At 38.4% G+C, this 14,147-nt stretch overlaps 4 protein-coding genes across 4 annotated transcripts; 1 reads left to right on the plus strand and 3 right to left on the minus strand.

Moving 5' to 3' along the window:
• Positions 1-5,157: 5,157 nt before the first annotated feature.
• On the plus strand, positions 5,158-5,961 carry NCS54_01313200 (Hypothetical protein; the record flags this gene model as incomplete). Its single annotated transcript, XM_053158341.1, has 1 exon — positions 5,158-5,961. One exon carries the CDS (start codon positions 5,158-5,160, stop codon positions 5,959-5,961), a length of 804 nt encoding a protein of 267 aa, XP_053014316.1.
• A 473-nt stretch (positions 5,962-6,434) lies between these two features.
• NCS54_01313300 (GST N-terminal domain-containing protein) lies at positions 6,435-7,556 on the minus strand (the record flags this gene model as incomplete). Its single annotated transcript, XM_053158342.1, has 2 exons — positions 6,435-6,593; positions 6,645-7,556. 2 exons carry the CDS (start codon positions 7,554-7,556, stop codon positions 6,435-6,437), a joined length of 1,071 nt encoding a protein of 356 aa, XP_053014317.1.
• An 835-nt stretch (positions 7,557-8,391) lies between these two features.
• Positions 8,392-10,544, minus strand: NCS54_01313400 (MFS domain-containing protein; the record flags this gene model as incomplete). The annotated part of the gene is made up of 10 exons (XM_053158343.1): positions 8,392-8,561; positions 8,617-8,701; positions 8,748-8,864; positions 8,912-8,998; positions 9,047-9,162; positions 9,235-9,360; positions 9,416-9,643; positions 9,739-9,911; positions 9,996-10,182; positions 10,247-10,544. The coding sequence occupies 10 exons, from the start codon at positions 10,542-10,544 to the stop codon at positions 8,392-8,394; spliced, it is 1,587 nt and encodes a 528-aa protein (XP_053014318.1).
• Positions 10,545-11,937: 1,393 nt separating this feature from the next.
• NCS54_01313500 (Hypothetical protein) lies at positions 11,938-12,905 on the minus strand (the record flags this gene model as incomplete). Its single annotated transcript, XM_053158344.1, has 5 exons — positions 12,836-12,905; positions 12,709-12,778; positions 12,346-12,654; positions 12,171-12,287; positions 11,938-12,118 (listed from the first exon to the last, which is right to left on the minus strand). Exons 1-5 carry the CDS (start codon positions 12,888-12,890, stop codon positions 11,938-11,940), a joined length of 732 nt encoding a protein of 243 aa, XP_053014319.1. The 5' UTR covers positions 12,891-12,905.
• Positions 12,906-14,147: the final 1,242 nt, after the last annotated feature.

The raw sequence follows: 14,147 nt of genomic DNA on the forward strand, positions 1-14,147 counted from the left end.
GCTAAAGATATATTTTTTTTATAAATATAATTATTAAGAAATTAAATATAAAGATTTAATTATTATTTATAATTAATATAAGCTTATAATAAATATAATTATAAAATATAATATTTAATTAAATAATATTTATAATTTTAATAGGATTGGCTATTTTATAAATATAATTATAAATAAAATTATTATTATAAGCTTAAAAAGGTATTTAAAGCTAAAATTAATATAACTTAAAAATTAAAAATAAATTATAACTATTTAGGTAATTAATATAAAAAACTAAGTAATTTAACTATTTATTATTAATATAAATTAATATAATCTTATTAATTAATATTAAAAAAAATAATTTCTAAAGTAATTAATAAATTATAATAACTTAAAATAATTAAATTAATAATAAAATTAATGTTAAATAATTTAAATATTTTAATTAATATATAATTAAGTAATTAATATATAATTAAGTAATTAATATATATAATAAATAAGTATTATAATTAAATAAGTATTATACTTTTCCTTTTAATATTTTACTTATTACTTAACTAATTAATTTTTAATAACCTAAGATATTTATTATTATTATATAAACTAAAACCTTTCTTATTTTTTAGGCCCTTTAAAATAACCTGAAGCTAAGTATTTAATATATTATAAAGTCCTATATAGTCTCTAAATATTAGCTATATTATTAATAAAAGGGTATCTAATCTTAATATTATATTATCTAGAAATTATATTAGTTATCTAGTCTAGAGAAATAACTCTTTATTTATGTTATTTTTAACTTAAATTTATAAAGATCTTTCTTTTAATAAATTAATTACTTATTAATTATAATAATATCTATAATAAGTAAGTATAATATATAACTAAGTGCAATAGTATACTATATACTTAAAAATTATTAACCTTGAATTTTTAAAAATTACTATAAAATAGCTATAAGTCTAAAAAAAAGTATTTTTATAGGTTTAATTAGAAAAGTTATAAGGTTATAGTTTCTTTATATTTTAAAAAAATCCTTTTAATTTTATAAAAATATAAATATATAAAAATAATATAAATAAGATTTTTCTAAATACTTAACTTAAAATTTTTTTTAAAAACTTATAAAAAGTCTTTCTTAAAATTAGATTTTATACTTTAAAGAATCCTTAAATTATAGCTATATTAAGCTTAATTTAAATTTTTAAAATATTTTTAAAGTAAAATATAATTATAAATAAATAAAAAACTATTATACTTAGTTAATTAATATACTTAGGTAATATATATAATATATTATATATAAATATATATTAAGCTTAAAATTTTATTAAGTAATACTTAGAGCTTAAAATAGATTTTTTTTATAAATATAATTATTAAAAAGCTAAATATAAAGATTTAATTATTATTTATAATTAATTTAAGCTTATAATAAATATAATTATTAAATATAATATTTAATTAAATAATACTTATAATTTTAATAAAATTAATTTTTTTATAAATATAATTATAAATAAAGTAGTTATTATAAGCTTAAAAAGTTATTTAAAGCTAAAATTAATATAATTTAGAAATTAAAAATAAATTATAAATATTTAAGTAATTAATATAAAAAATTAAATAATTTATTATTAATATAAATTAATATTATCTTATTAATTAATATTAAAAAAAATAATTTTTTAATTAATTAAATAATTATAATTATTTAAAATAATTAAATTAATAATAAAATTAATTTAAAATTAATTTAAATATTTTTATTAATATATACTTAATTATTTAATTAATTTTTATTATTTCTTAATTTTTAATAATTATATAAATTATTAATTTAATAAATTTAAAAAATATTATAAAATATATTTATTTTATTTATTTTAATTTCTAAATATTAAATATTTTAATATATTAAAATATATTTAAAATTAAAAAATAAAATATTTAATTAAATATTTTATAATTTATATTTTTTATTATTAAAATTATTATTAAAATTATTATTATTTATATATTTATATAAACTAAGATATATATATTATATATTTAACTAGATAGGTTTAATTAATTAAACCTATAAACCTTTATCTACCTCTTAATCTAGCGCTAAGCCTTAGCGCTAACTCTTTTTAGGTTTATAAAACTCTAACGCTAACTCTAAGAACTAATCCCTTTAAAACCTATAACGCTAATAACCCTTATTTCCTAATATAGTTATGCCTATAGCTATATAGCTAGATCCTAGCTAGCTATAATAAGACTTCTTTAATTCTCTTATTTAGCGGTATAAAAAGTCTTTATAGTTATTATAAGTATTATAAGCTATGCCTTATACTAGGTATTATCTTTTAAGGCCTTAAGGAATTTAATATCTTCGCTAATAATATATTTCCCTTCTTATAGCTTCTTTTTAAGAGCCTTTAATAAAAAAAGCTCTTTTCTAAGGAAGTTAAACCTTTTATTAGTATTATAACTAGGTAGAAAGAGGCTAAGTAGAAGAAAAATAATATAACTAAAGATTATAAGTTTAAGAGATTGCTATATCGCGTGCTTATATTAATGCTCTTAAGGCCTTTATTTAATATTATTATTTATAGCCTATTATAAGTACTTTTTATATCCTTGCGAAGCTTATAGACCTCCTCGCTAAGGTTATTTTAGTTATATTAGAGGGTATACTAATAGGTATTAGCTATATTATTTTAATTATCTAGTTTAAGGTCTCTATAGAAAGCTATTATAATCTCTTTAATATATTATTTATTAGTTAATTAGTTATTAATTAGTTAATTAATTAGTTAATTAGTTAATTATAATTAAATTTCTTCTTATAAGGATAATAAAAGTAATTTTAATTTCTTTAAGTAATTAAGAATTATAATTAAAAAGTTAATATTAAAGGGGAGAGCTATTATATAAAAGGATTAAATTTTAATCTTTTTAATTAATTAAGATATAAGCTATTTATTATAAATAAAGCTAGCTTTAATATATTATTAAAGCTATTAATAATTATATAAATAAACCCTATTAATTTAAACTTATTAAGACCTCTAGCTTTAAGTATAAAGCTCTTATTATTAAAATTACTAAGATATAAATTAAGATATTTTAATTCTTATTTTAAATAATATAAAGTTAAATTATAATAATAATTTATATTTTAAAAATTAATTTTTTTTTTAATTTTTTATATTATATATAAGATTATTATAATTAAAAAAAATATTAAAAAGATTTTTAAAAAACTAATTTTATTTTATTTAATTTAAAAATTATAATTTTAAAATTTAATATATAATTATAAATTTTAATATTTATTAAAAAAAAACTATATTTTTAATTTCTTAAGTCTTAAAAACCTTAAGAATTATATTTAAAATTATATTTTAATTTAAATATTTTAAAAAATAAATTAATAAATATTAAAATAATTTTTTAAAATTAATTTTTAAAATCTTAAAATCTCTTAAAAAATATATATAATAATATATTAAATTATTTTATTAATTATTAAAAATAAAAACTTTTAAAAAATAAATAAAATATTTAATTAATATTAAAAAATTAAAAAAACTTTAATTATAAAAAAAAATTATAATAATAAAAAAAATATATATATAATTAATTAAATAAATATTAATATATAAATAATAATTAAATTATTAAAAATTAATAATTAATAAAACTTAATATAATTAAAAATTTAATATTATAATATTTATTATAAATATAATAATATTATAAAAACTTATTAAGTTATAATTAATATATTTAAAAAAATATAATAAATAATTTTAATTAATTAATTTATAAATTTATAATAAATTTATAATAAATTTATTATAATTTTTATTTATAAAATTAGGGTTTTTATAATATTTATATAATTATAATATTTATTTATTATATATATTATTTTATATAATTTTTAATATATAAAAAAATATATAAAATTTTTTTTTTAAAAATTATTTAAAGAAAATTATATTTTCAGCTTAAGCTATAAATATTTTATTTTTATAAAAAAATATATAGATAAGTAATATATATAAATTAAGGTAATTTATAAAAATAGCTTTTTTTATAATATATATAATAGCTTAAATAGTAATTATATTTTTTTAATAATTAATTAAGTAATCTCTAGCTAAGTAAGTAAACTAGGCCTAATTAGAAAAGCTATATTATATCTTAAACAGAAAGATAGGAATTCTCTTAAAAAGTTATATATAAGTAATATACATAAATTATAACAATCCACAAGGACAACCCTACTTTGCAACATAACCGCCTTTAGAGCTATTATACAGGTTCTAAACAGACAGCCCTAAGCCCCCCAGTTACTACCTCAGATTCCTTGTTTTGTTTGCCACTGTCGCGCAACGCGAAACGCGAAACTGAATTAGTAAGGCATGGCGGCAGATGGGAGGCGGCAATTGCAAAACCCCGCGGGGCACCAGACTTTCAGGTGACCCGGCTCAGCCTTAGGGGCTAGCGCCGAGGCGGGAGGCTAGCTCAGGAGAAGCAGAAATAAGCAACGCCAATATTGGCCTTAGCCCGAGCGCGATGCCAAGGAGGAAATTGGATGCAACCAGCCACCATCACACAAGCAACCCAATCGGAGCAACACGGCCTCGCACGGCATTATGATGCAAAATCACCGCCAAACAACGCGACGAGCTAGCCGACGTTTACGAGCGGCTAGAACCCCATAGCCGCTCAGCCCTTCAGCCAGGTCCCATGTCCACAACGGTAGTGTAACCCCTTGGGACATGGCGTTCGCCGACTCACCGTAGGCGCTCGTACCGTCAGTTCTTTGTTTCTCGGATTCTAAGATTAGCCCGAGCTAAATGTCAATAGGCTTGTGGCCAAAGAGTCGAGACCGACCTAATTGTGAGCCGGGAACCGAAATTATGGCACCTTGCCGGATTCCGGGAGCAGATGGCCTTGGAGCTGCAACGAGGATATCCGGCTCGATGATGATAAAAGGCTGAGGCACTTCTCCCCATTTCGACTTGCTCTCCAGACCTCCTCAGCCGTCCAGTCTCAGTCAACACACTCTTTTCACCCTGACATTCTTTTCATCCATTCGTTGTCAACACTTGTCTCTCATTCCTACCACTTTCCTTCAATAATTGCTTCCCTTTCCAAGCCGTCAACATGAAGCTGTCTGCCCTCACAATCCTTGCCATCACCACCGGCATCCTTGCTGCCCCTGTGGCTGACCCGGTTGCTGTTGCCAGCTACGGCTACGAAGCTCCCAAGAGCAGCTATGGGAACAAGGAGGTGAACTACGGCAACAAGGACGAGAAGAAGTACGCCCCTGTGAAGAAGCCTGAGCACCACAACTACAAGGCTCCTGAGAAGAAGCCCGCGTACAAGGCTCCTACCAAGAAGCCTGAGTACAAGGCTCCTGCGAAGAAGCCTGCCTACAAGGCTCCCGTCAAGAAGCCTGCCTACAAGGCTCCCGTCAAGAAGCCCGCCTACAAGGCTCCTGAGAAGAAGCCTGCCTACAAGGCTCCCGTCAAGAAGCCCGCCTATAAGGCTCCTGAGAAGAAGCCTGAGTACAAGGCTCCCGTCAAGAAGCCCGCCTATAAGGCTCCTGAGAAGAAGCCTGAGTACAAGGCTCCCGTCAAGAAGCCCGAGCACAAGGCTCCCGTCAAGAAGCCCGCCTACAAGGCTCCTGAGAAGAAGCCTGAGTACAAGGCTCCTGCCAAGAAGCCTACCTACAAGGCCCCCGCCAAGAAGCCCGAGCACAACACCTACAAGGCGCCCGAGAAGAAGCCTGAACACACCACCTACAAGGCCCCCGCCAAGAAGCCCGCCTATAAGGCTCCTGCCAAGAAGCCTACCTACAAGGCCCCTGAGAAGAAGCCTGTCTACAAGGCCCCCGCTAAGAAGCCCGAGCACAACACCTACAAGGCTCCTGAGAAGAAGCCCGAGCACACCAGCTACGGCTACTAGGTGTGTGAGTTGACTTCTGTGATGTGCCTGTGTTGAGTGGCTGGTCGGCAGTGTCGGACGTATCGTTTTAATCATTAATGGATTCCTTTGGGATACCGCTTCTGTGCTTTGTGAAGGACTCACTTGGACAAATCTGATTTGTCTTCTTGTACTCTAATTTAAAACTGTTGAATAATATTGACGAGACCTTTGCTTGCCTCGCTCACATTGTGCTGTGAAATGAACCTTTTGTTCCCCTGGTTTTGTTGTGTGATAAGACGGCCAATTGGTTTCATTCTGCTCAACCCCTCACTTGGATAGCTCCTGAGACAGTGGTCTTGCGTAACTGAAAGGCGAGACTCGGCTTGATGCAAGGTGTGGCATGCCGTAGGATTGAGTTTCCAAGCTAGAAATGTGTTGACATGGCATAAGCATTACCCATCCTTAGTAGGCTCTGTAACAATGTAGACTAACTATTCATCTTGACCAATGATTTAATCGTACAGTTCCTTCTCGCGCTGGCATACAGCCGGATGACGGATTGCTCCTGGCTTGAGCTTGCTGAAGTTCAGGTCAACCCCTTCCTCCACATCAGGGAATGGTCCCAGAGGCGTGATTGCCAGTGGATTGATCTTATAGTGACTTTTGGTATACTGCTCTATGATTAGCGTCTGCGAACATTGTGTGATGGTATTGGATCTTACGTTCTCCTTGATGTGTCTAAAGTCTGTTGTCTCCCTGAATCCTGGTACGTTCCAGTAGAGGTTCTTCAACCACTCATGAATGACCGGGAAGTTGCCGCGGATGGTTCCTAGGTTGCACTTGAAGTGTTGGACGTAGACAACATCAAATCGCACAATTGTTGCATACGCGCGGATGTCAATTTCCGTCAGCTCCTTTCCAAAAACATATGGGCCTCCATGTTGATGAATCAGACTCTCAAGTTTATTGAGAGCCGCGAAAACCGTAGGTACATTTTCATCATAGCCCTGTTGGGTTGTGGCAAACCCTACTTTGTAGACACCGCTATTAAGGTCTCGCTGCATCCACTCGCTCACGTCGTCAATTGTCGCCCTGAGATGTTCTGGATAAAGGTTCAGCTTTCGGGCCGGATCGTCCTCCGCCAGGATCGAATCGAATGCGGATGGGAGCCATCGTAAGAGCTCTGCGCTTTCGTTGTTCACGATCTGGCCCTGCTTTCTATCCCAGAAAAGAGGCACACTGTATCTGCCTTTGTACTCGGGATCGTCTTTGAAGTAAACCTCGTGCAAGTACTTGGACTTGAAGAGCAGATCCTCAGTTGATCCCTCATACGTGTCGTCAGGGGAGTTTGGGAACTGCCACCCGGGCCAGCCCTTATCGTCGCCTTTGGGGTATGGCTTGACAACAGACACATCAATGGCCGACTGGAGTCCCTTGAGGCACCGAACCAGGTTGACCCGGTGAGCAAAGGGGCAAAAAAGACCAATGTAGAGGTGGTAGCGCCCAGCCTCTGGGGGAAATTGGCCGCCTGGGCTCACAATCCCGTGCCACGAGTCTTCTGGTGAACTGTGAATCGACATTGTAGAGCCGTAGATCCGAGCGTTCTCTGGGGTGTAAACGCGTAATTTCACCATAACCCCGCTCGATGATGAGATGGATTAAAGTGGCTGAGTAATATTAACAGACCCAGCGACCCCAACCAAGAGCCCCGTTACTCCAGCGGGTCCCCCTTCGCCAACCTTTGGTTTGTGAAGGATCTGAAGATGGGACAACGTAGGGAGCTTGCGCCAACAGCGAAGAATTACTTATAGCTATCATGAAGGCACATCGAAAAGAAATCACTACAGATGAATTGAAATAGGCATGTTCTGGTAACCCATGTGAAGCTGAGGCGAGCTGGAGGCGGTTAATTTGTAGCAACTCTGTGCATGCTGGTGACTGGAACATCTACCTTCTGGCCTTGCCACTCACGCTGGTGTTACAGCGCTCGGTTTGCGAAAGGCTGGCGAGTGGAAGTTTTTCACGCTCAGCATAAAAGAACTCGAGCAAGTCATAAATCACAGTTGAGAGACAAACAGGGGGGGTATTCCCTCTTGCCCGACCTCGTGGCATAGATGGTGTGAAGGAGGTCATCAAAGGGTCCAAAGAAGCTTTGCTATCTCCAACTCCACTCGCGGGACTTTGCGATGCTTTCGACCCAATGCCTACTAGAAGATAAGGAAATCATCGCCGAAAGTGTGACGCATGTGTGGTTGAACTCGCGGGAGCCGAAATTAAGAACATTCTGCAAAGTCATTGAAGCGATAGATGATCAATTGATGCGGTTTACGTCTTGTGAGTAAAGATGAGCCTTCAATATTTGACTACCTGAGTACAGCGAACTCAGTAGTGGAAGTATAAGCTCATTTCCGACCCCTCTGATCGCTATCAGACTTTGAGATGAGCACGCTTATTGTGTCCTCGACCTCATCAAAGTGACGTCTCATCGTTCATCTCTTCGTCTTCGGGGGCTTTACTACCCCCAGTCTGCTCCTCTTCGTCTGAGTAAATCAGGGGAGGGGGCGAGTCAGCAATGCGAGATCTCAGCTCTTGTCGCCTGTCCCTCCAAAGCAGCAGTTGAATAATAGCTGTCTCCAGTACTTGGTGGGATGGTTAGCATATAAAGTTTGGCAAAGGAAGGGGATGGCAACTTACAAAGTAGGACTTGCAAGATACTTGAATACGTGTACCCCTTTCTGGCAGCAGGAAAATCTGTGGTTTTCCACATGAAATTGGGCATCTTAACATGTTAGCAGATGCTTGGAAGAGGGAAAGATCCGACCAACTATAGCCTGAACGACATAAGCTAAATCGTTTGCGACGGCGACCAACAGAGCGCGTTTCTCTGTATCAGCCGAACAGATCTCATTAATCCAGCTAAGGATGAGCGGTCCAGCGCCGTGCTAAAGTTCGGTCAGGTCAACAGTTTTTGAGTTGAGGTCATACGTACACCAATGTGACTCAGCCAATAAACGACCATTCGAGAATCGATGTCGGAGTAAAGTGGCATAGACAGAAACAAAAGGTTAAAGATGAGCTGGGATAGGTTCAGCATTAACAATCTCATAGCCAGCTGGGAACTTACCGTAAGCGCTGCACCAGCGTAAATAAACGGCCAGCGTTTCCCCTGAAGAGGCCCATCAGAAGTCCAGGCCCAGGTAAGTGCCATGAGTATGAATATCGCGGTAGTCGGAATGGGCACTGCATGATGTTTACATTAGGGCCAAGTGCCTCAACACACCGATCGCTCCGATCGAGCAGACTAGAACCTACAGCTGTTGATCTCAGGGACGGAGAAAGATTTGCCTGGCATTGGTGGTGGTTGGGCATTGAAGCTCTTCAACCAATAGCCCATAGCAGCCTGAGGATTTCCGTTATTCCAAAGAATATACAGCAGCGCTGTTAAGGTTATGAGTCAGTCTCGATGAAAAGAGTTTTGAGTAGGACAACATACGGAGATGATAAGTATGCCAGCTCCGTAGAGTCTTTTTCACCTTGGCCCTCGTCCAAGGTTGCTTGCCAGCTCTTCCAATGGCCTGCATGCGTTTCACCGATAGGATATGCTCATCCTCAGTTGTCCACCAGGTCCTCTTCCCATCCTGCGGAAGATTCGGGAAGAAGAAGTAACCAGCGACTGCAAGGGGGAGTGTGATGATTCCATCGATGATGAAAAGCCAACGCCCTATGATATAAGCCAATAATTAGCGCTGCCCCTGTTGGAGAAGCCTCTTGGAAAGTCCAAATTGTTGAAAGACAAGCGAAGTGTTGATGACCTACAGCCTGCACGACCATGAACTCCATCGAGGTTTGTGTATGCAGCAGCCTGAAGAAAACCGCTAAACATTGACCCAATCGAGCCCGCTATCCAAAACAACATGGCCCGTTTTCCAATTTCTCGAGGAGTATACCATGATCCCAACATATAATGAATCCCTGGGTAGAACCCGGATCTGAGGATGGGGTCAGCGGCTCTCTCCAAACCAATGCGATGCGACAGTCAAATTGTCGAGTGTCGGAGCGGCAAGGTCACTCACTCGAAGAATCCTACGAAAAAGCGCAACGCGTAGAGACCACGATAAGATTGAACAGCTGAAGTGCAAATAGTTGCGATCCCCCATCCAACCTCCAAGGAGGGAATAACCCATCGTGGTGAGATTCGAGTAAGCAACAAGTTGGATGGAATTTGACCGATCACGTAGCCAACGGTCCAGATAGAAGTGCCTATCCATGGAGTCAGTGACGGCGGGTAGAGATGGAATTTAGGTAGATAAGAGGAAGTGCTTACTAGTGACGAGCTGATTTCCGTACATCTCGAGGTCCTCCTCCATACCGCTCAAGAAAGCATTATTGACGTTGGTTTGGTCGATGTTCTTCAAGAAGTAGCCTATCGAGGCAAATGTGAGGATAAACGCGTCAACTTTGAAGAGCAAGCGGCGTTGATCTGGAGGAAGCTCCCACGTGTCCCAAATGTAGCCTTTCCACGTTTGAACTGGCTTGACGACGACTTCATGATGGGTACCGTCTGGCTGAGCTTCTACAAGGGGTACATAGCCCTCTGAGCTTCGACCCTGCACTTCTGTCATGACTGAGAGCGGTATAGAAGAATGTGAAGTGCCTGGAAGCTGATATGTGTTCTTTCTGTTATTTCTAAGAAAGAGGAGTTCAATTGCTGAGAGCGACCGTCATGCCCAGCGTTGTACTGAATCAGGTGGTCGCCCTATGCGCTCATCATTCCCACTAATCGCGTCAGTCAACTGGCCTCACGCTATTGGCTCCCTGCTGTCATCTGAACGACAGTGTCGCTCTTGATTACGAAGCAACCTGGTCAAATGCGACTGATGTGTACCAGTTGACGGATAATTGTTATGAAATACCCGGTGCATTGTTGCTGCGTTGGCGGCTATAAAGTTAGGTTCCCGGAGTTCTGACCATAGAGCTTATAGCGACGCGGTCCAACACTGGACTCACTGATTGCAGGCAAAAAGAGCAGCTGCAAGTTTCTTGGCGCCTGTCCTTTTTGGGCAAGTTTTTGGCCTTAGGAGGTGTCGTATTTAAATAAGATTTAAAGGAAAAAAAAAACCATCTTCCAACCCTGGGAGCAGGAGATTGCCTTTCTGTCTCTTCATCGAGAGGCCTACCTTGTCCCTACTTTACGTGAAGGTTCAACATTATGCGTCTTGGATTCTTCTGGCTCCTATCGCATGAAATGTGATGGTTATGGATTAAGCTGGCCGGAGATTTGTGGAAAACATTTCACCGAAAAGGTGTGGACGAATCTTAACAACCATTGATGTGTAGCACACACCCACGGTATTGGGTTTTGACGCCGTCATGTATTGATAACTGTGTCTTTTTCTGTTGTGGCTGATGGCTTATTGTCATCATTGCAGACAATAGTAACGCGCACACCCACACTAAACCTCTCACTGCGCCATACTTTGCTAGAAATACCAGACGCAGTCTACGATGGCCAAGCGCCGGGGTCGGGATGGTCACATCTAACTATCGGAATGCCGCTTGCAGTTTAGGCTCTGGGCCAGTGAAACATGTTGATTGTGCATGTGCCTTGTCGAATGCGGATAGGGTTTCAAAACTGCTTACAACAAATAAAAACCTCAGCAGTGACAATATTTGCAGAGACATTCAGGCTTCTCTATGTTTCACCAATCAGGTGAGTCTCTTCTGGGCTCTTGCTGTCTCTTAGCTACAAAGACGCCTCTGACGCTGAGGCCTACAGCGCTCGACAAAGGCAAAATGAAGGCAATGCTCGTATATGGTCCTATCATTATCGGGGCTGTCTGCTACTGCTCCATATTTTGAAGCTGCAGTTTCTATACAATGCACTGTACTTAAGAGATGAACATTCATATACGATGTCATATGAGAAAGCTGGACTCATTTTTTCTTGCGTTTACTTTGGCAGTGCTACACAAAATTCTACTTTCGACCAACATAATACCACTTCAGTCGCCCATCTTATGTGATGGTGTATCCTCCGTCGACTCGAAGGTCTGCGCCAGTGACATACGAAGCTGCATCTGACAACAAGAAGGTGACAGGGCCCATCAGATCTTCAGGCTGACCCATCCTACCCTGCGGAATGAGAGACACCCAAGTCTTCTTCAGATCGGGGTTATCGGCCAGGATCTTTTTTGTCCTACTTTTTGTCAGAACCAACCGGGCCAAGATTTACATAGTGAGAGACTTACAAAGCTGTTAGCATATAGCCAGGAGAGATGCAGTTCACGCGGATTCCAGCGTGAGCCCATTCAACGGCCAATGACGCAGCAAGATGCCTGACCGCAGCTTTCGCGGCGTTGTAAGGGCTGTATTTTATCACGATTAGTTGGTGAGAAATGGTCAGATCATTGCCCTGGCACTTACGCCTGTGGTTGAGGGACGTTCACGATCGCCCCTGACATGCTACCAATGAAAACAATGCTCCCAGGAGCCTTTCGCTCCATAAGATGCTTGGCGACAGCTACGGCGAAGAGATAGGTGCCGTCCACGTTGACACCCCAAAGCTTGCGCATTCGGTCAATTGGATAGTTTATGGCGTCAAAGTTTTCTGTGAATCCGGCTGAGGTTACGAGGCCATCAATCTTTTGGTAGGTGTTGAGGATCTCGCGAATGCACTTATCCACAGACTCCGGCTTTGAGACATCTGCGTAGTACGCCGTAACTCGGGGCAGTCTGGTTTCGATGAGTTAGGAAAATAGGCCATGAAACAGTCGTGAAAAGGCTGACCTTTCGCATCCCGGGTTCTCCTTTCTGAAAGCGTCAATCAATTCATCGACCTGGGACTCTGCTTCATCCTCTAAATTCCGTTAAAAACCCTGTGACCAACAACAACTCTCTTAAACGCGAAGCTCACTGTTCAAGTCGACAATCGCAAGATCAGCTCCAGAGTAGACGCAGCCTTGGCCCATGACCAGACCCAGCCCTCTTGCACCTCCTGTAATCACGATCACTTTGCCTTCAAGAGAGAGGGACGCCAATGTCGGTTTGGAGAACTGCCCTCCCTGTCCGACTACCGGCTTGCTAGATGGGAGCTCATGGTGTGGTGGATATTCGACCTGGACCTCTGGGTCCGTGCGAGAAAAAGAAAGGGTTCTTTCAGGAATTGGGAGCGGAGGAGGAACCATTGTGTATCAATTGATCAACGATAGAGTGGGATTGAGGATGGAATTGAGCACAATGCTCTTGGAGGCAGAGGGGGCAGAAACCGCCTTGTACCTATCGCCACCCACCTCCCACCCACCTGCAAAAGCATGCAACTTCTCAAGCCCTGATGCGTGTCTCTCAACGTGTTACGGTGTCTGTCAAAGGCACGACTCGGGTCTGTTCCAAACACCCACGCCACGCTAGGGGCAGTCACAAGCCCTGGGCATTGGCCGCTGACCCAGTGTAAGAGTTCAAGTTTCCAAGACACTTTCATGATGTTGACGAAGAGAGGTGCCCAATCCCAGGTTCCTCGCGGGATGGGAAAATACGGCCATGTTTGTCCGACAGAGCCGATTGGACATGGAATGGCGGTAAGTTGGCCAAGTGATCGTCGATAGTACCCCATACAGTATGCGTTGAGTTTGGGCTTTTCTGGTGTGGCCAGGCCTGGGAAAAAGGGGAACCGGTAAGCGAGATATCGACATGGCGATCAGTGGCCCACTTTGGTGTCTTGTGATGGTCTCTTTGGCGAGTCTCGACAAATGAAAAGATCCACCCCCACGGTGCCCCCGAAGTCACTTGGTCACGTTGGCAGTCAGATATTTCCTCACCATTTCTGTGCTGTGTCCTTATCGCGGGCTCTCCATGCTTGGAGGTCTTCTCATCGGTTGAATTGACAATGCCGATGCCGTCAGTTGGAGCGAGGCCATTGCCAGCTTCCCAACCTCAAACATAGGAGACTGTCGTGGTCAAGTTAACGTTTCGGCATGACATCACTTCCCGTCCCGTTTTAACGATAGACCAGTCAAAAGAGTGAGGTCTTTCACTGGCAGCATTTGAGTTCACCCGAATCCATTTCTCTATGATTGAGTGAGGCTCAGGCTGTTCAGTCTCATTTGAGTTCACAGACGTGTTCTCAGTGCAAATGCAACTGCCTCACCCGATTCTTTTCACGTCGCAATCACTCCTCACATACCCTGCCTGAGGGTGGAAACATCCGCCACCAGGCTTGTGTGTAAGGA

The sequence above is a fragment of the Fusarium falciforme genome, chromosome 11 (assembly GCF_026873545.1).
Source record: "Fusarium falciforme chromosome 11, complete sequence".
In the NCBI taxonomy this organism is placed as follows: Eukaryota; Fungi; Ascomycota; class Sordariomycetes; order Hypocreales; family Nectriaceae; genus Fusarium; species Fusarium falciforme.